Source organism: Staurois parvus, unplaced genomic scaffold (genome assembly GCF_062004578.1).
Source record: "Staurois parvus isolate SC_StPar_1 unplaced genomic scaffold, SC_StPar_1.0 ptg000323l, whole genome shotgun sequence".
Classification (NCBI taxonomy): domain Eukaryota; kingdom Metazoa; phylum Chordata; class Amphibia; order Anura; family Ranidae; genus Staurois; species Staurois parvus.
Window position 1 is genome coordinate 23,635 of NW_028318119.1, and position 27,906 is coordinate 51,540.

Here is a 27,906-nt window from a genome sequence, read left to right on the forward strand (position 1 = left end):
AAAATAAAAATAACCCAAATTAGTTTATAACCAAAAATTATAATTACATTTTTATTTTATTTTTTTATATTATTATTTTTAGATATATACAGTCAGGTCCATACATATTGGGACATCGACACAATTCTAACATTTTTGGCTCTATACACCACCACAATGGATTTGAAATGAAACGAACAAGATGTGCTTTAACTGCAGACTGTCAGCTTTAATTTGAGGGTATTTACATCCAAATCAGGTGAACAGTGTTGGAATTACAACACTTTGCATATGTGCCTCCCACTTCTTAAGGGACCAAAAGTAATGGGACAGAATAATAATCATAAATCAAACTTTCACTTTTTAATACTTGGTTGCAAATCCTTTGCAGTCAATTACAGCCTGAAGTCTGGAACGCATAGACATCACCAGACGCTGGGTTTCATCCCTGGTGATGCTCTGCCAGGCCTCTACTGCAACTGTCTTCAGTTCCTGCTTGTTCTTGGGGCATTTTCCCTTCAGTTTTTTCTTCAGCAAGTGAAATGCTCAATCGGATTCAGGTCAGGTGATTGACTTGGCCATTGCAGAACATTCCACTTCTTTCCCTTAAAAAACTCTTTGGTTGCTTTTGCAGTCTGCTTTGGGTCATTGTCCATCTGCACTGTGAAGCGTCCAATGAGTTGTGAAGCATTTGGCTGAATATGAGCAGATAATATTCCCGAAACACTTCAGAATTCATCCTGCTGCTTTTGTCAGCAGTCACATCATCAATAAATACAAGAGAACCAGTTCCATTGGCAGCCATACATGCCCACGCCATGACACTACCACCACCATGCTTCACTGATGAGGTGGTATACTTAGGATCATGAGCAGTTCCTTCTCCATACTCTTCTCTTCCCTTCACTCTGGTACAAGTTGATGTTGGTCTCATCTGTCCATAGGATGTTGTTCCAGAACTGTGAAGGCTTTTTTAGATGTCGTTTGGCAAACTCTAATCTGGCCTTCCTGTTTTTGAGGCTCACCAATGGTTTCCATCTTGTGGTGAACCCTCTGTATTCACTCTGGTGAAGTCTTCTCTTGATTGGTGACTTTGACACACATACACCTACCTCCTGGAGAGTGTTCTTGATCTGGCCAACTGTTGTGAAGGGTGTTTTCTTCATCAGGGAAAGAATTCTTCGGTCATCCACCACAGTTGTTTTCCGTGGTCTTCCGGGTCTTTTGGTGTTGCTGAGCTCACCGATGCGTTCCTTCTTTTTAAGAATGTTCCAAACAGTTGTTTTGGCCACGCCTAATGTTTTTGCTATCTCTCTGATGGGTTTGTTTTGTTTTTTCAGCCTAATGATGGCTTGCTTCACTGATGGTGACAGCACTTTGGATCTCATCTTGAGAGTTGACAGCAACAGATTCCAAATGCAAATAGCACACTTGAAATGAACTCTGGACCTTTTATCTGCTCATTGTAATTGGGATAATGAGGGAATAACACACACCTGGCCATGGAACAGCTGAGAAGCCAATTGTCCCATTACTTTTGGTCCCTTAAAAAGTGGGAGGCACATATGCAAACTGTTGTAATTCCTACACCGTTCACCTGATTTGGATGTAAATATCCTCAAATTAAAGCTGACAGTCTGCAGTAAAATTACATCTTGTTCGTTTCATTTCAAATCCATTGTGGTGATGTATAGATCCAAAAATGTTAGAATTGTGTCGATGTCCCAATATTTATGGACCTGACTATATATATATATTATTATTTTTTTTCTTTTTTAACATACTGTCACCCTAGCAGTACAATGTCACCATGGTGACACTGTACTACTTGTGGGTGGTGATGAAGTTTTTTTTTTTTTTTACACTGATTGCTTTTACACCTATAAAGACTGTTAAAGCAATCATTTCTCCTTCTCTCTGGCTGCATTATTGCAGCTATTGAGAACTACTGTGTGAGCTGTGATTGGTCACAGCTTGTCACATGGTACAAGGCTGTTGTGAATAGCCTTGTACCATGTGACCTCTGTGATCATTCACAGATTTCACATGTAGTAAGCAATGATGTCAGAAGTTACATGTTGCTTACTACTCTGCATGTGATCACTGATTGGGCAATCAGTGATCACATGATCGGGACCCCGCACAGAGGTCCCGTACGACGATCGGTGTTCCACTGTGTCCGGAGGACACAGCGGGCACCGGATCGCGGTGCTGCAAGCTCCCAGGGAGCACGCACAGGCAGGAGGCGGAGAGGCCATTTATAAATGGCCACCCGAACCTGCACTGCCACCATCCGGCCGTTTATATACAACGGCCGGACGGGAGGTGGTTAAATTTTAGATAATATGGGATACCACTTTTTTTTTTCATTGATATGAAACTCACTAGTGTACACATAATAATAATAATAAAAAAAAGTAAATGTTCTGGGTAAGAAAACTCACCCTGGTCTCGGGAAATGTCAGGCTTGTACCAATACTTCGACGTGTCCTGCACAAACTTGACATTCGCTCGTGTTTCCGGGCTGCTGTCTGGAAAACAAAAACCCACGTGAATACTCGTAGGTGGATTTGAGACAAATGACCAACAACTAGACAATAAACTAGCAGGAGGAAAGTTTACAACTACATTTTTAAAGTATTATTTTTTCAGAATAATAGCGGATGCTGGAAGCAAATTCCAGCAGTGGTAGCAAGCCAATCAACAGTAAGAGAATCTGAATTTGCTGGGGATAAAAATTGGATTTTGTCCAAACAAAAAGTTTAATAAAAATGAAAACAAAATATTAAATGAATAAAACAATATTAAAATAAAAGGAAATGGGAGAACTGAATGGACCGTGGACCACCTTTTTGGTTTCTTTAGTCAATCTATCTACATTCAATTTCCTTAGTAAAAATATTCTTCACACATTTCTATTTTTTTTTTTATCCTCATGCATGATCAGAGTGGTCAGTAGGGGTGGTGGAGGGGATGGGTTATTTTTCCCATGTCTGCCCCTTGACAGAGGGAAACAGAATTTTACTGTGATCACTGTCAAACCTTAATGATCACCCTCAACTATGACCATTGGTGATGGTAACAACCCATTCAGAGAAGGTGTACAGTTGTAGATCTTCATGCACACATTACCACGGACCCTTCCGTACATGCTGGGCCCCCACAGTAAAGGCAATTTTTTTTTGTGACTGGAGTAGAGCTCATTTGGCTCATGAATACAGTATTAAAGGTCACAATACATACTGTGTAGAAGATGTGCTTCCTGCTTATTGGTGTAACACTCTCATACCTGGCATGGAGAATTTGGAGAAGTCTGGCAATGTGTGAGTGAATGCCATTGTGCTGCTACCGCTAGGGCTGGACATTCCACTGGACATGGGTGAAGAAGCTTTTCCGTTCAGGGTGGAGTAGTTCGGCAAACTGTTGGACCGGTCGCCAGAAGACATCCTCCGTTTTTCAGGCAGTGAGGGCTGAGGAACAGGGCTTCCCTGGCGGTAAAGGGTGGAGTCCGGGGAAGAGGAGGAAGGGCTGCTCATGCCTTGGTAGTATGCAGGCGACACTGGGAAACTTGGGGTGGATGGGGCCTGGTATCCAGAAGCGCTGCTCTGCCTGGACAATGTAGGACGTCGCTCTTCAGGGGTGGAGAACCCATGAATGATATGTCGCTCCAAGCTGGGGCTTCCTGGAGTGACTGGGGCACTTCCCGTCATTACAGCTTGGTGACGGACAAGGCTTGGACTGCCTGGTGGCACAGTTCCCACGCTGTGTGTGGCTAAGGGATGTCTGCCCAAGCTTGGGCTTGGGGGGGCATTAGACATGGCTGGGGTGATGACTCTTCTTCCTAATCCTGGGCTTGGAGGTGTATTTGTGCCCACTGTTCTGTGAAATGCCTGGGGGCTCCCATGTACAATTTGGCTGGACAGTGCGCTGACTGGAGGACTAGAGAAGCCATCTGTCTGTGTGATGGCGTTATTTGGACTGAACTGGTATCCATCATATGAGTTGACAGGAGTGCCCGCGTAGGGCGCCATGTTGGGTGTTGGTGATGCGTTCTGATAACTGCTTTGTGGAGATGCCTGAGACAAGCTGGTGGACCTGAAACTGGAATCCGCAGACGGCTGGGTGGGAGTAGGCAGACGGATACTGCTCTCTGCTGATGGACAGCTTCTAACAGATGCTCTGCAGAAAACAAATTGTATAAAGTAACTAAAGAGCACCTGTCACATAGGAGTAGCCATTTTGAGAAGAACCACTAGTTAAAATAACGGACAAAAATAGCAGGAAAAAGCAAAAGAATGAGAGAAGGATATTTGAAATGCATGTTTAAAATGATCTGCAAAGTTATTCTCTGAATGGTCTTTTGTTTCTTGAAAAGGCTGTCACTAAGCTTTGGGTATTGATGGAATGCATATAAATGAGAAGTCGTGTTGGAACGAATGCCATTACAAGTCTTGGGGATTTTCACATTTTTAACACATGACTGGCTGCCAATGCAATAAACATACCTGATACCTCTGAACATGGGGAGCATGTGACTCATTCCCCTTCTTCCCATTTGACAACACTGGTGCTTGTCGATTGGCCAATCAGGGATCAGCGTTGTCACATGGGAGCAGGAAAGAGTCATGAGCGCTGTGTTAGCTCCAATTTGTGACATGCAGATTACACTTGATTACCATTCTTCTATACAGCTGTTTCAGACTTGTTGGTCATTATCAGCGCAAGGGACAATGGCTTCTATGGAGGTGGGCTTGTTATGCTCTCAGGTTTCCTTTACTCTAATAGACTGACCTGCCATTTTTATTTGGAAGAGCTATCAATTGTCCTTGACAACAGTGAATCTGGCAGAACACACACTGGTGCTTGCAATTGAGGTTTAAATATTAATGGAGGAATGTCTGCAGCTCACGTATCAAAGAAGGAAATGCTATTTGGACACAAACTGATATTAGAATTCTTAAGAAGATTATTTTTCTCCAGGCAGACAAACATTTAACCATGACCAGGGGCGGACAGACAACTCATGGGGCCCCTGTGTCCTTGCACAAACTCAAAAAAGCCTATGAAAAAGGTACCAGGGGCATCTCATGGGGCCCCCCTACTGACCCCGGGCCCTCAGGCAGTGCCCGAGTTTCCAAATGGTCAGTCCACCCCTGACCATGACACTTTCCTCCCCTTCCAGTCTGGACACTTTCCCCCCCCTTCCAGTCTGGACACTTTCCCCCCCTTCCAGTCTGGACACTTTCCCCCCTTCCAGTCCGGACACTTTCCCCCCCCCTTCCAGTCTGGACACTTCCCCCCCCCCTTCCAGTCCGGACACTTTCACCCCTTCCAGTCCGGACACTTTCACCCCCTTCCAGTCCGGACACTTTCACCCACTTCCAGTCCGGACACTTTCACCCCCTTCCAGCCCGGACACTTTCACCCCCTTCCAGTCCAGACACTTTCACCCCCTTTCCAGTCCGGACACTTTCACCCCTTACAGTCCGCACACTTTCACCCCCTTCCAGTCCGGACACTTTCACCCCTTACAGTCCGGACACTTTCACCCCCTTCCAGTCCGGACACTTTCCCCCCCTTACAGTCCGGACACTTTCACCCCTTACAGTCCGGACACTTTCCCCCCTTACAGTCCGGACACTTTCACCCCTTACAGTCCGGACACTTTCACCCCTTACAGTCCGGACACTTTCACCCCTTACAGTCCGGACACTTCCCCCCCTTCCAGTCCGGACACTTTCCCCCCCTTCCAGTCCGGACACTTCCCCCCCTTCCAGTCCGGACACTTTTACCCCCCTTCCAGTCCGGACACTTTCACCTCCTTCCAGTCCGGACACTTTCACCCCTTACAGTCCGGACACTTTCACCCCCTTCCAGTCCGGACACTTTCACCTCCTTCCAGTCTGGACACTTTCACCTCCTTCCAGTCCAGACACTTTCACCTCCTTCCAGTCCGGACACTTTCCCCCCCTTCCAGTCCGGACACTTTCACCCGTCCAGGCCAATTTTCAGCTTTCAGTGCTATCACAATTTGAATGACAATTGCGCGGTCATGCAACCCTGTACCCATATGAATTTTTTAGCATTTTTTTTTAGACCGATAAAGCTTTATTTTGGTGGTATTTATTCACCACTGGGATATTTTTTTTTTTTGCTATATAAATGAAAAAGTCCAAAAATCTTGAAAAAGGTGTTTTTCTTATAACATTTTGCAAATAAATAATATTTCATCATAAATCTTGGCCAAAATTTATTCAGTTATCTTTTTAGTAAAAAAAAAAACCCAAATTAGTTTTTAACCAAAAATTATCATTTAAAAAAAATGTTTTTACATTTTTATTTTTTTTTTATATTATTATTTATGGTTTTCTTTTACATACTATCACCCTAGCAGTAATGTCACCATGGTGACACTGTACTACTTGTGGGGGGTGATGAAGATTTTTTTTTTACACTGATTACTTTTACACCGATAAAGGCTGTAAAAGCGATCATTTCTCCTTCTCTCTGGCTGCATTCTTGTAGCCATTGCGAAATACTGTGTGAGCTGTGATTGGTCATGGCTTGTCACATGGTACGAGGCTGCTGTGCATAGCCTTGTACAATGTGACCTCGGTGATCATTCACAGATTTCACACGTAGTAAGCAATGATGTCAGAAGTGACATCTTGCTTACTACTCTGCATGTGATCACTGATTGGCCAATCAGTGAGCACATGATCGGGACCTCGCACAGAGGTCCCGTACGACGATCGGTGCTCCACTGCGTCCGGAGGACACAGCGGGCACCGGATCGCGGTGCTGCGCGCTCTCAGGGAGCGTACACAAACAGGGGGCGGGGAGGCCGTTTATAAACGGCAACCAGCCCCTGCACTGCCACCGTCTGGCCGTTTATATACATGGGCCGGACGGGAGGTGGTTAAAGTACAATGCTGTCCTAGATGAATACGAGTTGCACAACAGATATCTCTTCCTTCTACAGACCCTTTACTGAGCCATGAGTGGAATGATGCTACCATGGTGTCACTTGCCCAAGGACCACATTTCCTAGGAAAGGTGATCCTTGGGCAAGGGATACGATGGTAGTAGTCATACCATGGATGACTCAATAAAGGGTCATCCATGGTCATCCATGGTAGGGTCATCAGGCTTTAGAAGGAAGATATATCCGGTGTGTGGATGCATCTATATTCAAATTGCAATCAAAGAAGGGGTTTTGAGTCAGCACCCTAGACAACCATTGACACTAGCGCAGGTCTGGAATGCTTGGTGATTCTCACTGCTGTCTTACCCATCAATGCTGTGTATTGGGCTGCTTGTAGAAATGGGGCTATGAGAGGCAAAGTTGTTGGGGTATCCTCCATTCCTCAGGGTGTCCATGTTGTATATCTGTGGTACGGTGGGAGATGGGGGAGCGCCACTGCTAGTTGCAGCTGTACGGGCAACAGACTCAACATAACTTCGGGGCTCTATAAAAAAAAAAAAGAGCAATGGTTAGCACATCAACTGAACAGTCATCAAGTAACAGAGAGAGTAGATGAAGAAGCTGCTATGAGAGATGGATATCTGCAGAAAATGGGAACACCCAAGGCAGGCAACAGACAAACATGCAAAACCAAAATGGCCACTGTTATGTTCAGACAGATCAGCATTATATGCCCAAATGAAAGATGTTATATAGGCCTTGTGGCACACGCATAACTAAAGTTACTCCCCGATGAAAAGTGCATTGAGCCAAATGGTACAATCCACACAAACAGGAGGCATTTTCATCACCTTGCAACCTATCAAAATGAAGACAATGGTTGTGCTTGATGCTACAGTCCTGTTACATCACACCTTCCCTCCCAGGTTCAATCTTAAAGGTGAAGTTTAATCTGTTTATAAGTTTCCTTCCCCATCTCCACTCTCTCCCTCCTTATCAGCACGCCAATATTTAATTAATACCTTTTTTTTCAGCCCCGTGATGTCATCATTAGTGCTCTGTGCTTTTCTATGCAATACAGGCAGATCATGGCTTCGGGAGGGGCTGGCAGGGTGCTATACACAGCTTCCTGAAAATATCACAGCACCCTGCCTCAGTACTCCTCTCAACAGTACTCAACTTTGATACAAGCAGTGGGCTGACACTTAGGAAGAGTTATGCAAATATCAAAATGCATGGATGGGTGGTTGTCAGTCTGGAGGAGTGGGTGTTCCTAAACAGGCTGTACTTTCATGCAGACAACCCTAGGTAACACTTACATGTGATCTTGAGCAGGGGCGGACTGACCCGAGGGCCCGGGGTCAGTAGAGGGCCCCATGAGATGCCCCTTTTTCATAGGCTTTTTTGAGTTTGTGCAAGGACACAGGGGCCCCATAATCCCCTATTGCTCGGGGGCCCCATGAGTTGTCAGTCCACCCCTGACCTTGAGCCTCCATAATTGAAATCCAGTGAATGACAGGGGCGGGGCCAGGGACAGTCAGGTTGGGAAGGAAAGAGCTAGATGGTGTTGGATATCCTCCAGCCTATAGCTCTCCAATCAGCTTGTTGGCCTTTTGGCTAAGATCAAGTGTAGTATTTGTTCTTATCAGTGTCCAGTGGGGGTGCTCCGCCATCATTCTTGCTTTTAGGCAAGGGTGGCTGGCTGTATAGTACCCCTGCTGGTATGATGGGGGCTCCGAAGGCTAGTACCGGCTGGAAGAGAAACCGAGGCGCCCACAGGCTGTTGGGGCCCGGGAGTAATTCCCCTGGGAAAACTGGAAGGGACCAGTTCCTCCTGATTTGAATGGATCTACCTTGTCTGGCCAGGGGCCGAGGAGGCAGAGAGTCTGCGGAGCAGTGCCCCCTGAGTGGTCGCCTCAGGGGTGCTCTTAGTAGCACATGGGGGTTGGATCTCAAGTGTGAAAAGTGCACGTGGTCACTGTTCCAAACACTTTTTCTGCACTGCGCCTTTTACGGCTAGGCCTTTTGGCCAAGTCCAGGGCCATTTTTTTTTGCTACGGGCCTCAGGGCCTAGCCAGTGCACAATTGCACGGCCATTTATTTATTTATTTTTCTCCCACTGTTTTCTCACCTTTCACTTTTGTGTGTGTTTTTTTTTCTCCCTAGGATGGAGGGTGTGGGTCCTCGGGGCTGCCCTGAAGTCAAGGGGGAGGATGTGTGGCCATCAGGTTCCTTCCTTCCCTGTCCCTGGGGGGTCTCTCTTCGGGAGAGCCCCCTAACCTAGTGGTTGGTGGTCGGCTTCGGCTAGCTACAAGGAAAGGCCAAGCCTTTTAGGTAGGTGGACTATGTGGAAACCTTTGTCCCTGCCTTGCGCCCCGGAGGATCAGGGTAGACGTCCTACCCCTTCGGGGGGTGGACTAAAGCACACTCCTAACTGCACTTTTTTGTGTATTGCACGTTTTTTGTCCACTTACGGGTTTTTGTTTTTTCGCACCTCCGGGACAAAAAATAGCTCTCCGATCAGCAATGCTTGCTGGGAAACAAGTCAAATGATTGACTTGTAAATGTGGAGAAGGTGACAGATGTGGACAGTGACATTCCACAAAATGAAAAAATTAATCATTTTACTAATCTTTATAAACGGACTTCAGCAATTGCAAATCCCTTTGATTTCACATTCTAAAACCACATTATTTGTTACCAGAATATTGTTTTATTAATAAGCAACAACATCGTTAAACAGAAGTAAGTGCCCTCAATGCAGAAAGACTTCCCTGGGCAGAGGCCAGCCAATGCATCCACGGTAACACATGGGATTGACGGAAAGTGTATTTCTAGCGGAAATGTTTTGGATATAGTGTGGAAGGGTTAGCACCTCTGTCAGGTTTAATTGTTGTCTGTAAAACTCACTTCTGGGATCCAGGGCTGGGTACCGGAACACAGGCGTAGCCGCAGTCAATCTGGAGACAGCTCTCCTAATTGGAGCCGGTTAATATTAAAAGGTGACGCTTGGTTCAGCATTTGAGAAACGCATTGCTACACCCAAGTCTAACCTCCTGCGGCAGTAATCGCACCTTTGTGCTTTATGCCAGCCTCCAGTCTTCGGTGTCTTTTTTGCCTTCTCAGCTACCAGTGTTCACCGTGCCACTGACACCATTGTGCCTCATTGTTCCTGTGTCAAGTATACCCGTGTCTTTAGTACACACTGTGCACCCTTGTGACAGCAAAATGTACCCCAGGGGGGCCCTGTATTTCCAAGAACACCCTTTATGCCCTTGCAAATCCAAATGTACCCTGTGTCTACAAATGTACACTGTGTGCCCGTGTCTCCAAGTGCTCTATGGGCCCTTGTCTTCAGTGCGTCCTGTGCACTCCATGTATCTAAGTGTGGCCCTGTGTCATCACATTTACCCTGTGTACCCCTGTGGCTCCAAGTGCCCTATGTGTACCTGTGTCTCAAAATATACCCTGTGTGCCCTGGTGTCTTCAGTGTGCCCTGTGTGACCCATGTCTCCAAACGTGTCCCTGTGTCTCCATATGTACCACATGTGCCCCGTATCTTCAAATGTATCCTATGTGCCCCTATTTCGCCAGTGCCCCCTGCACTTCCAGGTGTACCCTCTGTACCCCCGTGTCTCCAAATAAAGCTTGTGTCTTTAAGTGCCCTATATGCTCCTGTGTCTGCAGTGTGCCCTGGTTCACCAAGGGTTCCTAGTGTGCCTTGGTGTCTCCAGTGCGCCCTGTGTGACCCTTGTCTCCAAACGTGTCCCTGTGCCTCCATATGTACCACATGTGCCCCATATATTCAAATGTACCCTATGTGCTACTGTGTCTGAAAATGAAACCTGTGTGTCCCTGTCACCAGTGCCCCCCTGCACTTCCAGGTGTACCCTGTGTACCCCTGTGTCTCCAAATATAGCATGTGTGCACCTGTGTCTTTAAGTGCCCTATGTGCTCCTGGGTCTGCAGTGCCCCCACGTGTCTCCAGGGTGCCCTGGTTCTCCAAGGGTTCCCAGAGTGCCCTGGTGTCTCCAGGGTGCCCTGTTTGATCCATGTCTCCAAATGTGTCCCCGTGTCTCCAAATGTACCATGTGTGCCCGTGTCTCTAAATGTACCCTGTGTGCCCTTGTGTCTCCAGTGCCCCCTGCATCTCCAAGTGTATAATATATGCCCATGTGTCTCCAAATCTATCCTGTGTGCCCATGTGTCTCCGGTGCCCCCTGCATCTCCAAGTGTACCCTATGTGCCCCTGTGTCTCCAAATGTACCATGTGTGCCCCTGTATCCTTCAAATGTACTGTTGCCCGTATGTCGCCAGTGCCCCCTGTATCTCCAAGTGTACCCTATGTGCCCACTGTGTCTCCAAATGTACCATGTGTGCCCCTGTATCCTTCAAATGTACTGTTGCCCGTATGTCGCCAGTGCCCCCTGCATCTCCAAGTGTACCCTATGTGCCCCTGTGTCTCCAAATGTACCATGTGTGCCCCTGTATCCTTCAAATGTGCCATTGCCCGTATGTCGCCAGTGCCACCTGCATCTCCAAGTGTACCCTATGTGCCCCTGTGTCTCCAAATGTAGCTTTTGTCCCCTGTTTCTTTAAGTGCTCTATGTGCTCCTGTTTGTGCAGTGCACCCTTATGTATCCAAGTGTACCCTGTGCGCCCCTGTGTCTCCAAAGGTACCCTTTGTTTCTATTTCTCCGAGTGTGGGCAGCATTTTAGTATATACAGACCCCTCCAGGGAGATTCACTATTTGCCCTGTCAACAGGACAGGAAGCAATGGGAAATTCAAATTTGATTATTTTCTCCGAAACAGAAATAGAGGAGAATTTTTCCAACAGTGACACTTGTTCCTGTAACAACTATTTACAAGTAGATTCTCCCTCATTTTGTAGAGTTTCCTCTCACCTGCTCTCATTAGGATAGGAAGCGAAAGGAAATCTCCCAAGCAGCACAAAAACCCTGCTAGGGTATAAAACCCTTCCTACTCTACACACTAATAAATCAAACAAGTAATGTGCAGTCATAGCCGAAAATCACGTTACAAAGTTGTGACTACATCATTAAATCTTTCAGATGTACTAAATAAGCCCCAACGTAATTATTAATTGCCCGTATTTTAAGCTGGCCATGGCAGTGTTGGGCTTGTCACCGTCTGCCGTGACATTTCCCAAAGAATGAACAACAGATTAATTGATTTCCACCTCTCTCACAAGTACTTTCTCACAGGGACAAAAGACGAGACCAGGAATCCGCAGAGTGTGCCATGAATAGTTAATTCTCCTTTTATACACAAGTTAGTCCTATTCATGCCTCAATGGGTCTCTCTTTCTCTGTGCCCTACTTTCATCCCTGTGCCCTTTACACCCTTTCCTCCTCCATCTCCCAACACTGGCTGGTGGCACCCAGCTCTTCACAGATCACTATATATTAATGCTACACATTTATATAAAATAATTTATAATAAAATGAATGGCGGACATTATAAATGTTTCTGGAATCAGAACACGTAAAATAAAGTTTGATTAGTCTGGATGAAATGTTTCGATGTATGACTGAGCATTTATTACATGGCTGAACATTTCAGGACATCTGACCATCACAGCTACTATATGTCCACAATTATGTAGCTATTCTTCCAAAAGTTTGAGTTCAGGTGTTCCCAGTGAAGGGTACAGCTAATCCTACAACATGCAAAAAACATTTTAGACAGTTTTTCTCTTCCATCTTTGTGGTAACAGTTCGGAGAAAGCTCTTTTCTGTTGCAGCATGACTGTGCCAATATGCACAAAGCCAGCTCCATAAAGACATGGTTTGATGAGTTTGGTCTGGTGGAACTTGCGTGTCCTCCACCGAACCCTGACCTCAACCCTACTGAACACCTTCTGGATGAAATGGAAGGAGCCGGGTCTTCTAAACCAACATCTCCATTTGAATTCCTTCACCCAAACTCATCAAAGCCCTGATCTCGACCTTACTGACCACATTTGGGATGAACTGGAATGAGCCAGGTATTCTCAACCAGCATCTCCAAAAAGATATAGTTTGATGAGCTTGAGTGGAGGAGCTCGCATAGCCTTCGAAGCCCTGGCACCAGATGAACTGGAGCACAGGTTGTGAGACAGGTCTACTCATCCAACACCAGTACCTGACCTCACAAATACTCTTTTGGCTGCAGAGATACTATTTCCCACAGACACAATTCAAAATCTGGTGGAAAGCCTTCCCAGAAGAGTGGAGCAAAGATCACTGGAAAGGGGAGGAAGGTAACTATGTAACCAGGCAGGCTACATTTAGGGGGTGTGGGGATTATTAAATAAAGTTAAACAGTTGTCTTTGGCAGCCACAAGTGATAGGAATGTCTGTCCTCTGCCAACAACTGCAGAGTGGGACCTTGCTTTACGTGTTGAAGCAGTGGTCCTCAGCATCAAGTCCATTAGATGTTTCTTGATTGATGTTAAACAAGAGCTCCCTTTCCCCGGGACTATCAGTCCTTTTCTATGATATTAAAGGGGTGACGCCTCAGAACAACTGACCAACCATGGGTGCTAGGTGGCCCCCAAGTTAATGACCAAGTCCCAACGGACGTTTCATACTAATATTAATAACCTCTAGTATGTGCAAGTGGTATTCTAGCAACTGGCAGATTAATATGCAGAATTATAGTTGAAACCCAGGGATACCAAACACAGCGTACCCTTGTCACCCAGGAGGGAAGATACTGCTTTCTTCTCTCTCCTTTGTGCTAATATAGTCTTGTATGATCTTGTTGGACTCGCATAAAAATGATCTATCCAAAAATATACTTAATATTAATGTGCCCAGTTCCTGCTGAACTTTATGAATTGTATGTGAAATGGTTACATGTGGAATGGATGTTTTATGGCATGCTCTGCATCCTAGAGCCCTAGTGGCCTAACAGGTCATGGCTGACTGAGTTATTGTTTTATGATCAGGCAGAGAAAAGTGGTTTTCAAAGCAGACCTCCTGCACCAGACTAATTAGCAGTTTACAACAGCTCTGTAGCTGAGTCTCTATTTGTGTTTTATTTAAGATAAGAGGCTCTTTTGAAGTTTTATTACAACTTCCAGCTACAAATTCCATTTGTAGAGGGAGGAGGGAGGAAAGGAGAGACAAAATGGCTGTCACGTACAGCGTCCATGTCTCTATTGCACACAATCGTCAGATATACGTTCTGTTCAAAAGTACTTAAATGCAGAGTAATCACAAAATCCTTTGAAAACTTACAAAAGTAATAACAGGACACATCTGTTGTCATGTACACTTTAGCCTGAGATGGCCTCCTAACAACTTTTCCCATTTTTTTTCAGGATTTTAATCTGCTGCACAGTGAAGTTATACTTTGTTAAGTATTCTAAGTCTAGTAATTGTAAGATTAACCCGCCACATTCATTCACTAATCCATACATCCTACAAGATGGGTGAGAATGAGTCGCCCAGTCCCTTTGTTTCGTCCTCTGAGAGAGATCGTGGGAGTAGAGAGCCTCCTTTTCTTGCAGAAAGCTGAACATTCCAACATAGCCCAGTCTTTCTGGCACTTGTGACACCATCCCCTAATCAGCTGATGTATTTGCCTACAAACACAATTGAGGAAATTCACGGACAGGATTCAGCCGCTACAAAAGGGCCATGTCAGCTGGGTGACGTAGCGAGAACGTCTGTCTTTTGTGTGGTGCAGCTGTCACAGAGGTCAAACATTCAACTTGGATTGAAGTGCGAGAATAGGGTCAGGTTCAAGTAGATGATGTAAAATGGGAAACTTGGCAGTCTCCAATGGATTGTACAAAGCATGGCACCTGTGCGGTCCCGAGTCACGTGTTGTCTCGTTCGGAGGAACTCCTAACATCTGTTTTCACCTAAACTGACCCCATAAAATAATCTCAGTTCAACTTCAGGAAAGCTACAACCCCTCCTGACCAAACAATAACATACTGGGCACAACTGCCATTTTGGTGTCTAGGAAAACCTAATAAGGAACATTTATTATTTGCTTCTTGTTAAATATACCATTTGAAGTGTTTTGATATATTGGTTCAAGAAGTACAAAATTACCAGTTGATCCTGCCAGAAATGCAGAGCTGTTCTGTTTCTATGCAAATTTCCCGTGTTATCTCAAGGAACCTAATTGGGCCTCCTTGTTCTTATCTTGGACTGCAGAATTAGTGTCTATGTCAAACTTTCTCAACTAGAGCTTCTCCAGACGTTGCTGGGGGTTCCTTGAGCAATGAACAATCAGATACGAAGCCACTTACACCATTGATCTTTTTAGCTATCTGTAAGGAAGGGATTCTTCCCACTGACCATCATACTAGAGCTGTTGATATAGTAATTAATAGCAGGGGTTTCATTGAAACCAGAAAATTCATTCAAGGGTTTCTCCATGTCACAAAAATTGAGAAAGGATGGTCTATAATGTAAATATGTGGAATAAAAGGGTTTTTAATAGTTTACCAAAAAGACAAATGGGCAGGGCTGATACCACACAGTCCACAAAAACTCTGTATGTTGCCAGCCCACAACAGGACTTAGGAGCTGAGTACATTTCTGGCAGATCAACGGGTAATTTCTTGTACCCCCATTGATTGGAATTCTCCTCCATGGATCTGTATTTTATCCCATGAATTGTTTATTTACATATGGATTGGTATTTTTTACTTTATGTACCTGTGTTCTCTCCATGAATTGGTATACCTCCCTCCCCACATTGGCATTTTACTGTATGAATTTGTGTTTTACCCCATGGAAATGTATTTTACACTTATGGATCAGTATTCTACCCCATTGATTGTGATATTACTCCACGGATTGGTATTCTACCTCCTGGATCAATAATGTACCCATGAATAGGTACTCTACCTCTTAGATTAGTATTCTACCCCCTGGATTGGTAAATAACCCACTAATCAGTATTTTACCCCCATGGATATGTCTTTTACTCTTATGGATTGGAATTATACCCATGGATTGGTGTTTTACCCTTAGGGATCGGTAAAATACAAACCCCACAGGTCAGTATTTTACCCAACTGGATTTTTTTTTTCACCTTCTGGATTGTTATTTAACCCTACAGGTTGGTATTTGACCCCATTAATTTGTATTTTACCTCCTTATCCATATATTATTATACCTTGTGGATTGGTATTCTAACCCCCGGCTTGCAATTTTACCTCACAGGTTGGTATTTTACCCCATGGAACAGAACTCTATCTCCTGTATTGATATTTTACCCCACAGTTCAGTATTTTACTCCATGGATCAGTATTCTCCCTCCTGAATTAATATTTTATCCCACCGGTCAGAATTTTACTCTATGGATCGGTATTCTACCTCCTGGATTGATCTTTTACCCCACTGGTTGGAATGTTATCTCATGGATTGGTATTCAACCTCCTGGATTGATATTTTTTACCCCACAGGTCTGTATTTTACTCCCTGGATAGATATTTTACCCCACAGGTTGGTACTTTACCCCATGGATTGGTATTCAACCTCCTAGATTGAGAATTTATCCCCACAGGTCAGTATTTAACCCCCATGGATTGGTATTCTCCTGGATTGATATTTCACCCCACAGGTCAGTATGTTACCGCATGGATCAGTATTCTATCTCCTGGATTGAGATTTTATCCCCACAGGTTGGTATTTAATCTCATGGATCGGTATTTCACCCCACAGTTCAGTATGTTACTGCATGGATCAGTATTCCATCTCCTAAATTGATATTTCACCCCACAGGTCAGTATTTTACCCCATGGATCAGTATTCCATCTCCTGGATTGAGATTTTATCCCCACAGGATGGTATTTAACCCACATGGATTGGTATTCTCCTGGATTGATATTTCACCCCACAGGTCAGTATTTTACCCCATGGATCAGTATTCAATCTCCTGAATTGAGATTTTATCCCCACAGGTCGGTATGTTATCTCATGGATTGGTATTCCACCTAATGGATTGATATTTTTACCCCATAGGTCAGTATTTTACCACTTGGATATATATTTTACCCCACAGGTCGGTATTTTACCACATGTATCAGTATTCTACCTTGTGAATAGATATTTTACTCCACAGGTCGGTATTTTACCCCATGGATCAATATCCACCCCCTGAATCAATATTTTATCTCATGGGTCAGTATTTTACCCCATGAATCAGTATTCTAGCTCGTGGATGGATATTTTACCCCACAGATTGATATTTTACCCCATGGATCAGTATTTCACCCCATGGATCAATATTTTACCCCACGGGTCAGTATTTTACCCCATGAATTAGTATTCTACCTCGTGAATAGATATTTTACCCCACAGGTCGGTATTTTACCCTATGGATCAGTATTCCACCCCCTGGATCAATATTTTACCCCACGGGTCAGTATTTTACCCCATGAATCAGTATTCTACCTCGTGAATAGATATTTTACCCCACAGATCGGTATTTTACCCCATGGATCAGTATTCCACCCCCTGGATCAATATTTTACCCCACAGGTCGGTATTTTACCTCAGGAATCAGTATTCTACCTCCTGGATTGATATTTTACCCCATGTACCACATTTGTTGATTTCCATCTCCGTTTCTGATCACTTAAAGACCAGGGAAAAATTCTAAAGAATTGTTGGCACATTGCTGTGAACTGATCAGTGATAAAACTGTCTAGAGTTACTCTTCAACAGTCACTGACATAACTGGCCTATAACGGTGTACATATCCTAATAAATACATCTAACAGAGTACAGGCAGCTGTGTTTTATGATCCTGCACCTTCCACACCCCCCCCCCCCCCATAGAAACACATCTAGAACAATGACCTACAGGACAGACAATGCCTCTTCTGAGACTCTTATAAGGGAAGACTGGCTGTCGGTGATGCTCGGTGACTTCTTGCCTGTAAGGTGCCTGTATGCACGCTAGCGGCAGCTTTTCACAATCTATTTTTAATACCTCCCGACTAATAGCGGTGATTTCACCGCACTCTGTACTGTGTTCTGCTCATACCTCAGACGTGGTCTGTTTACATGCCGTGCTTTAGCCAAGCCAGAACTCCCTGTATAATGTCCAAATTTGGGAATGTATATCCTCGCCGCTTGACAAATGTGCAATCTTGTGTGAATGGATAGAGAGGTGTTCTCTTTTTGCTTGTAAATTAACAAGTCATTGCAGTGTGAGATAAATTAGAGCGCCACACCAATATCCACCAGTCCATCATAAAACCTATTCCACAAAAGCGGCCACTACATTTCGGGGGGGGTAAAGGTACTCCCTCTTCATTAGGGCTTGTAAAAAAAATGGTGGATTGGGGACCAATGGTCATGGACTGTAGTAACGAGAAGAATGAAATTGATGGCCTAAAACACGTTGGCTGTGGAATACATTTATGATGGACTGTTGATATTGCTGTGGAGCTCTCATTTCTCCTCTGAGGGTCCTTTGGAATCTCCCTGTAGATAGAGAGCTGCCCCCATACCCTCTAAATTACCATGATCGTGGACAACACAGCTGAATTCAATTCCCCTAAACCGTACGTTATCTTTAAATAAACAAGTGATGAGCTAAAAAGAAGTTCAGTGGATCGTACTACAAGATTTCTTCTATAAAGTGTAAGCAGAGCTGGGGTGAACATATGTTTTAAGTGTAGACGGTTAAAATCAGGCAGATTTGATGGTAAAATTGCGCTCGCATAGATAGGTAACAAGTAGGCATGTCAAGTGATGGAGGTCCAGTGGGAGCATCTGGTCCTTTGGCCGCGCCCTGGGTGTTTTCCCACCGCTCAGAACATGGCCAAAGGACCAGATGCTCCCACTGGACCTCCATCACTTGACATGCCTACCTGTTCCCTATCTATGTGAGCGCAATTTTACCATCAAACATGCCTGATTTTAAACGTCTACACTTAAGAGTGGCGTTGCTGTCTCTCTTCTCTACCTGCATTAGGAGTATCTACAAGCTCTTACGACCGGCTGCCTCCTCCGACAAGTCCATACTACTACAAGCCCCCCACTACAGATGGACTTGGACACCACACCCACATGGACCTTTTTCTAACCCCCATTGCTGATGGTCCATCCCCAAACGCACACAGGGTAGATGTGTCTTAGCGCTCCCTCCCCTCCACTCACCTCTGTATAGATCGAACTCCTGGCATTTACAAAAGAACCCGAGTTTCCAAATGGTCAGTCCACCCCCGGTCTACACTTAGAGTGAAGCTGCTGTCTCTCTTCTCTACCTGCACTAGGAGTATCTACAAGCTCTTACAGCCGGCTGCCTCCTCCGACAAGTCCATACTACTACAAGCCCCCCATTACAGATGGACTTGGACACCACCTCCACATGGACCTTCTACTAACCCCCATTGCTGATGGTCCATCCCCAAACGCACACAGGGTAGATGCATCTTAGCACTCCCTCCCCCCACTCACCTCTGAACATATGTTTTGCCCATGCAGTTCACTTTAGAGCCGGCCAGCAAGGAATCTTAGACTTCTATTTTTTTCTCCTGCTAGTCTATTCATTTCCAGGAGTGAGGAGAAAAAAAGGTCTGGCCCCAAGTTCAGCCCTGAACCCACGGATCAAATATCGGCCGGTATCATATTCGGCTCATATGTACACCCACCTGACCGTGTGTCCTGGCGGGCGGGAAGTCCCACTGTCAGAACAAAATCGCTCGGTGGGGAGATCGCTGTATAAATCGGATAGTTAGTACAGCTCCTCCCGAGCTCTTCGGTATTTTTTTGGGTTCAGCCCACTGGGTTCAACGAAAACTAAATGATAGTGTGTACCCAGCATTAGAGCTCACACAAAGCTGAGGACTCTTTCTTTCCATACCCAAGTCTTTACTGCCACTGGTCAAGCAGTGACAGCTTCCATCAGACCCTTCACACAGACACACGGATGTGCAATAGCTCTTGGAGATATAGAGGGACATCGCAGAGTCATGTAATAAGAAGTTGCAGACCCACCCACAATTACTGCACAATACTTGCTGAATTTAGCATGGATGGCTGGGTGGATCATCTCATTTTTAATAACTCTAGTGGTCAGATTTCATTGCAACAGTCTATGCCTCCTCTCCTCCCGCAAGGCAATAAGGAAGGGGTCAGCCTCTCATAGGTGGGCTCTCTAATTATTTCATGACTCTAATACAGGTAAGAGTGACATTTTATTTATTTCATTTCAGGTACTTATATAGCGCTGTCAATTTTTACGCAGCACTTTACATATATATTGTACATTCACATCAGTCCCTAACCCTCAAGGGGTGTACAATCTAAGGTCCCTAACCCTCAAGGGGTGTACAATCTAAGGTCCCTAACTCACATTCATACATACACCTACTAGGGACAATTTAGACAGGAGCCAATTAACCTACCAGCATGTCTTTGGAGTGTGGGAGGAAACCGGAGTACCCGGAGGAAACCCACACAGGCACAGGGAGAACATGCAAACTCCAGGCAGGTGGTGCCGCGGTTGGGATTCAAACCCGAGTACTGCCAGGCGGAAGTGCTAACCATTTAGCCATTGTGCTGCCCATTATCATTTGGATGGTTAGTGGTCATGCTGTTTGGGGAGTACTAGGAATTCTGGTGACAACTCACCATGTAAATGCCTGAAAGATTCAAGAAGCTAACGTGTGATTCAACATTACAGCAAGGAAAATATCACTTTGGGATATCCAAGTTAATGCTGACCTCCTGCTTTCCCTGCAATCTTTTTGAGTTTTACAGGTTCCTCTCCTGAAATGGTTTACTCGGATTTCACTCACAATGTGCATTAGAAGCTGCAGCAAGTCAGATAGAGCCTGCCTCATTTCCTGGGTGGAGGACACCCAGCATCATCTAGCATTATTCTCCCCATCCTGGGCTGTCTCTGGCCCTTCTTTCATTGGATTTCAGTTCTTTTTATCATGGGTTCTCAGCCCATGCAAATACAGCCTTACCTAAGAACTTCCACTCTTCCAGACTGACATCCACCCAACAAGGCATTTTGCATACCCCCAACCAAGAGCCAGCCCACTGTATGCCCCTTACAAGGAGTCCGGTGATGTTTTCAGCAAGCTATGTACAGCATCCTGCTGCTACAGGCCCCTCCCATTAGCCACGATCTGCCTGCATTGCATAGAGAAGTGCAGAAACCTAGCAATGACATCACTGGGTCCAAAATAAAGTATGTAATGAAAACAGAACAGTTTTATTGAACCTTGTTCTTGCATGTTGATGGGGGAGAGAAAAAAAAACAAATTCTCCTGCGCTCTAGGGCTCAGACAGGTGGCGAACAGATGGAACCAGGCCTGGAGGGATCGTCCACCAATGCATAAAGGGCTGTGCGGCTCCAAAACAAGGCTGGGGAAGCCCAATCAACACTGCAGAATGAAATGAAAACGAGAAGCGCACCAACCTTGCGCATTACCTCAGTAACCAAAATTTATTAATTGTAAAAAATATACTCACAAACAGCGAATAAAATCAGGCATGTAAGTCCTCACAGGGACTTGAAGCTAACATGAGGTGAGGAAGAAGGGACCCCCTTCGAAACGCGTCAGCTGTACTGAACACCCACTCCCCTGATGGGACTCATGTTAGCTTCAAGTCCCTGTGAGGACTTACATGCCTGATTTTATTCGCTGTTTGTGAGTATATTTTTTACAATTAATAAATTTTGGTTACTGAGGTAATGCGCAAGGTTGGTGCGCTTCTCGTTTTCATTTCATTCTGCGATGGGGGAGAGAAACCAGGGAAAGCAAAATATTAGCAGATTGGTTTTAGTTAACATTGAAGTTTAACCCCTTGACTCCAACATCACACAAATATGCGGCCTCACAGAACTGGGCTTTTTTCCACGGGGCCGCATATTTGCGCACTGCGCGCTCCCAGCACAAAGACTGCGGTGTCACTGAGAGCCCCAGGTCCCATTCTAACGATTTCCTGGGTTTCTAATGATCGGGACCCGGGACTCCCGATTCTGGGTCACATGACTGCTGTGATAGCCTCTGATTGGCTATCACAGTGATCAGTCACTGTGCAGCCCGGCCCCCTTGTTTTTTCTCTCTCTATGAATGGAGAAGATTGTATCTCTCTAACTCCTGGCATAAACAGAAAAAAAATATGTTTGTAAAAAAAAAAAAAAAAAAAGATAGATAAATGAATATTAAAAAAGAAAATAAAAAAATAAAGAAAAAATACCCAGATCAAGGTTTAATCTAGTTCAGTGCCAGGGTTATTGTTTGGGCCAAAGTCAAAAGGTCAGGGTGAAAAGTCAGGATTAAAAAAAAATTGGTATCAATGTCAGTGTGTTTTAGGTAAAAAAAATAAAAAAAAAGACAAAAACAAAATGCGCACTTTTGTTTCTGGGCTGTATTATAGGTACAAACAACAAATAACATACACATATATGGTATCGCTGCGATCATCAAGAGCTGGAAAATTTATTTTGAGTTGCTCTTTGGTGGTAGGTTATGGTAGTAACAAGAAACACACAGCTAAATAAAAACAATGCTTTTTTTTTTTACTATTTTGGGCCAGTATTCCTTTGATAATAAAAAAAAAAAATCAGGAGATATCCATTTACCATTTACCAGCAAATGAAAGCCCAATTTGTCCTGAAAAAAACGCAGTATAATTTATCTGGATGTAAAAAGTAGTTGTGATGATATAGATGGTTTTACTAACACATGACAAATTTGCAAAATTGTGCTTAGGCATTTAGATTTGTTTTACCCTTAGGTGTGAAGGGGTTAAACAAAAAAAAAAAAAAACCTAAAAAACAACAAAAATCCTCAAGCAATGTAAAATGTCATTTTCAATGCAGTTATGAAAAAACTGGACAAGCAAAATGAAGTCAGCTGAGCAAACCAACCCAACTCCTCGCAGTGCAGGAACTTACCGTCCTCATCATATTCAATAAATGTCTCAATCTCTGATGTTGGAAGGAAGAGACAGAACAGAAATTCATACGGGAAGGGAAGAAGAGAACAGCTACAAAGCACAAACAAGCATTTCAGAGCGTGTCAGCAGTTAGGAGAACATAAAAGTAAAATGACCCCGGTGTAGATAAAGCGCGGTATCTGACAGTCACCATACAAAGGGGAAAACTCTGACATTTCAAGTAATCTTTTCATCATGCTGACGGCAAGCAATTAGCTTCAGTAAATTTCCACTTAGCCGGCTCCAGGCGCAGAACCATTCATAGACACGGAATGGATGAATACACTGGCAAAGTTCAGCAACGCAAAGCAGCCAATAAGAAGTTGTTATGGCAGTAAACTAAAATCGGATTGGCTGCTATGAGGTTTTGCAATTGGCTCATCAACAATGTGCTGCCTTGTCATTCTATATATAAGATGCTCCTTATAATAAACTCCTATCCATCTTTCCACAAATTCCGAAGGATAACCGCACACTGAAACCAGACAATTCATTTATTTCGTGGATTCAGTCCTCATGCACACGGGACGTTTTTACAGCGGCTGTTTTGGCTTTTGACGTGTTTTTCTACAGCCAGTAAACCCCCCAGCATGTTATCCTATGTGTCCATCCCCGGCATGTTATCCTATGTGTCCATCCCCGGCGTGTTCTCCTATGTGTCCATCCCCGGCGTGTTATCCTATGTGTCCATCCCCGGCATGTTATCCTATGTGTCCATCCCCAGCATGTTCTCCTATGTGTCCATCCCCGGCGTGTTATCCTATGTGTCCATCCCCGGCGTGTTATCCTATGTGTCCATCCCCGGCGTGTTATCCTATGTGTCCATCCCCGGCGTGTTATCCTATCTGTCCATCCCCGGCGTGTTATCCTATGTGTCCATCCCCGGCGTGTTATCCTATGTGTCCATCCCCGGCGTGTTATCCTATGTGTCCATCCCCGGCGTGTTATCCTATGTGTCCATCCCCGGCGTGTTATCCTATGTGTCCATCCCCGGCGTGTTATCCTATGTGTCCATCCCCGGCGTGTTATCCTATGTGTCCATCCCCGGCGTGTTATCCTATGTGTCCATCCCCGGCGTGTTATCCTATGTGTCCATCCCCGGCGTGTTATCTTATGTGTCCATTTCCCCGGCGTGTTATCCTATGTGTCCATCCCCGGCGTGTTATCCTACGTGTCCATCCCCGGCGTGTTATCCTACGTGTCCATCCCCGGCATGTTATCCTACGTGTCCATCCCCGGCGTGTTATCCTACGTGTCCATCCCCGGCATGTTATCCTACGTGTCCATCCCCGGCGTGTTATCCTACGTGTCCATCCCCGGCGTGTTATCCTACGTGTCCATCCCCAGTGTGTTATCCTATGTGTCCATCCCCGACGTGTTATCCTATGTGTCCATCCCTGGCGTGTTATCCTATGTGTCCATCCCCGGCATGTTATACTACGTGTCCATCCCCGGCGTGTTATCCCATGTGTCCATCCCCGGCGTGTTATCCCATGTGTCCATCCCCGGCATGTTATACTACGTGTCCATCCCCGGCGTGTTATCCTATGTGTCCATCCCCGGCGTGTTATCCTATGTGTCCATCCCCGGCATGTTATCCTGTGTGTCCATATACACATAGACTGGAATTTCTTAGATTGTAAGCTCCCAGGATCAGGGCCCTCCTATCCCTCTTGTATTGAACTGTATTGTTACTGTATTGTCTCCCGTTATATTGTAAAGTGCTGAGCAAACTGTTGGCGCCATATAAATCCTGTATAATAATAATAATCAAAGTTTTTTTGGCTGGGAAAAAAAGCCAGGATTAGTGGGTTTCTAGATAAGTTTTTTAGCTATAAAAATGCTCTAATACCGAAAAACACGGTAAATCGGGGCAAACCAGCGTTTTTGGACTTTTTTTTGACAAAAAAAAACCTCTAAAAAACACGAAAATACGCCACTAAACACTAATACAAAAATGCTGAAAAACTCCCGTTTTTTACGTGACTTTACACAGCTAACGTTACCAGCGTTATTAAAGCGCCCCGTGTGCATGGAGCCTTAAAGATAATGGGGTTATTTACCAAAGGCAAACAGACTGTGCACTCTGCGAGTGCAGTTACTCCAAAGCTTAGTAAATGAGCAGATGTTCTGCTGACTTCCATCATCCAATCACGTACAAGCAACAATGCGGTTTTTTTTTTGTTTTTTTTCCTTCCATCTGATTGGTTATTCTTTGCAAAGTGAAGCTTTACCTCATTTACTAAGCTCTGGAGCAGCTGCACTTGCAGAGTGAGCAGTAAATCAACCCCACAAACAACATCCACAGTAAAACAGAAGAAAGGAAGGCATTAACGTGTTTCATGTGGCTGTGTGCTTAAAGTGGAGCTCCACCCAAAAGGGGAAGTCCTGCCCGGCCATCATTTTGATATAAGCAGCAAAGTGGCTAAATGGTTAGCACTTCTGCCTGGCAGCACTAGGGTCAGGGGCGTCCCGAGGCAGGTGCGGGGGGTGTGGCCCGCACCAGGTGACACCGACCGCACGGAGTGACACCGGACCCGCTCCACGAAAAGGTAAGTTTTAAAGCAAGCCGACGATCCCTGCAGGATGGATGAGATCTGCAGATTGGGGAGCATATTGGATTGGACTACGATCCATTATGCTCAATCCGCAGATCAGATCCATCCTGCGGGGATCGTCGGCATGCAACCCATACGGGGTGACACCGGACCCGCTCCACGAAAAGGTAAGTTGTAAAGACAGCCGACAATCACCGCAGGATGGATCAGATCTGTGGATTGAGCATAATTGATCGGAGTCCGATCCATTATTCTCCCCAATCCGCAGATCCGATCCATTCTGCGGGGATCGTCGGAGGGGGTGTCACCAAGTGTTACCACACCGGGTGACACCAACCCTAGGGATGCCCCTGACTAGGGTCGTTGGTTGGAATCCTAACCACGGCACCTCCTGCCTGGAGTTTGCATGTTCTCCCTGTGTCTGTGTGGGTTGAATCAATTTCATTCAGTAAAATACTTGCTTATAGCAATGAAATTCAATGCTATAAGCAATCATAATGTGTCAAACAAAAAAAAATACTGATCACTTCCCCAGAGTAGTACATTGTTACTATGGTAACATTATATCGCTCTGATCATTGTGTTCAGTGTGTTCAAAAAAATTGTTTAAAAAAGATGCTATAAAACAGAAAATTTAAAAAATAAATACAAATTTCTGTACTGTCACTAGTCAGTGTCCCTGATCAGCCCCACACCAGTTATATGATGACACTGTACTGCACTGGTGACAGTATGTAAAAAAAAAAAAAGGGGGGGCCCCATTATATTGTAAAGCGCTGAGCAAACTGTTGGCGCTATATAAATCCTGTATAATAATAATAGTAATAATAATAATAATAATAATAATAATAAAATGTCTCATTTTCCAAAAAACTTTATGACTAAAAATGACAAAAACTTGCCATGTCACTTACTAAATACCTGAGGCTGTCTACTTTCCAAAAAAGGGTCATTTGGAGGATATACTATTTTCGAGGCCTCAAGAAATGAGATCGACCATCAGTACATCAGGATTGATCGATTTTCAGATACTGTATATATCCCATAGTTTGTGGACTCTATAACTTTCCTACAGACTAAATAATAAACACTGATTTTGTCTTTTTTCACCAAAGAAATGTAGTAGAATGCATTTTGGTCTGAATGCATGAAGAAAAATTATTTATTCGCAAAATGTTATAACCGAAACAGAAAAACGTTTCTATTTTAGTTTATTTAGCAAAAAGAAAAAAAACCAAAAACCCAGTGGTGATTAAATACCACAAAAAAAGCTCTATTTGTGTGAACAAAATGATAATAATTTAGTTTGGGTACCGTGTTGCATGACCGCGCAATTGTCATTCAAAGTGTGACAGCTCTGAAAGCTTAAAATTGGCCTCTGCAGAAAGGGGGTAGAGGTGCCCGGTACTGAAGTAGCTAAGCCTATCACAGCAGTTTGAAACGCGTTAGTGCCTTCCTTTCTTCTGATTTTCTGTGGATAGTAGATTAACCGGGGAGATTAGCCAGGAACCAACCTGGATGGGTGTTTCATCTTGTGTGTCTTATCAATCTTTGTCCTTGTGCAGCACCGTGCTTTATTTCAGTTCCTCTCCATCTGCATGGAGTTTGCATGTGTCCTCCATGTGTTCCTGTTTCCTCCACAGTTAAAAAACTAATATTGTGGGAAAACTGCCTAAAAAAATGACCTGAGTAATTAGAGCTAAAGAACACGCTTGACTGGTTCAGATAGTTACTGACAGTCGTTAGGTAGTTCCGTGGGTAAGTGGTGGTACTGATCTCCCTTAGGGGGTTTGGGCTGCTGCCTTACAGATACGACAGAGCTGGTGCTTCAGGAGAACCACTGCTCAATCATTTATTAAAAGCGTGCGACCGTACAGGTCCAGCCAACACGCTTCATTGGGAACTTCCTCCTTCTTCAGGACTGCACGGAGATGGATCCACTCCATCACATCATTAGCGGGAGCACACAGCAGTAGCTGTCAGGGCTTCGGGTATGACCAGAGGTGTGTGGACTGACACAGGGAAACGCAGGCTTCAGATATGGTATAAATAAGACAATTTATTAAAACTAATACAAATATAAACGCAGTGCACCAAACCCCAAGCTAACACAAATACATACAACAAACCCCAAGCTAACACAAATACATACAACAAACCCCAAGCTAACACAAATACATACAACAAGGTGAAACAAACCCAAACCTAAACTGATATAGATACACAGGTACATACACATATAGAGCACAACGTAGTCAGGCAGGCCGGGTCAATAACTATCGGGCAGGTAGGTACAGGAGGAGCAGGCGGAGAGTAGTCAGGTCACGAGCCGGGTACAGCTAATATCGGGCAGGTAGGGGGTCAGGCAGAGAATGGTCAGGGTCACAAGCCAGGGATCAAACAGGAGAAGTCAGCAGAGGTCAGGATCAGGCAGGGTCGGCAACAAGTCAGGCAGAAACAGGAACAGGAATGCAGGTTACAAGATACAGGGGCCCATAGAA

The 27,906-nt window shown here is 44.6% G+C and overlaps 1 protein-coding gene across 5 annotated transcripts in view; it reads right to left on the reverse strand.

The window, feature by feature from the left end:
• The window catches only part of TNS1 (tensin 1), a 688,885-nt gene that overhangs the window by 18,910 nt on the left and 642,069 nt on the right, over positions 1–27,906 (reverse strand). For 4 of the 5 annotated variants that reach the window (XM_089683821.1, XM_089683822.1, XM_089683825.1 and 1 more), the window contains 4 exons: positions 22,807–22,839; positions 7,271–7,448; positions 3,269–4,158; positions 2,424–2,510 (listed from right to left, as the gene is read on the reverse strand). In XM_089683821.1, coding sequence (XP_089539947.1) covers positions 2,424–2,510; positions 3,269–4,158; positions 7,271–7,448; positions 22,807–22,839 — 1,188 coding nt within the window. The remainder of the gene's footprint in view (positions 1–2,423; positions 2,511–3,268; positions 4,159–7,270; positions 7,449–22,806; positions 22,840–27,906) is intronic. The other variant, XM_089683823.1, reaches the window with a different exon arrangement.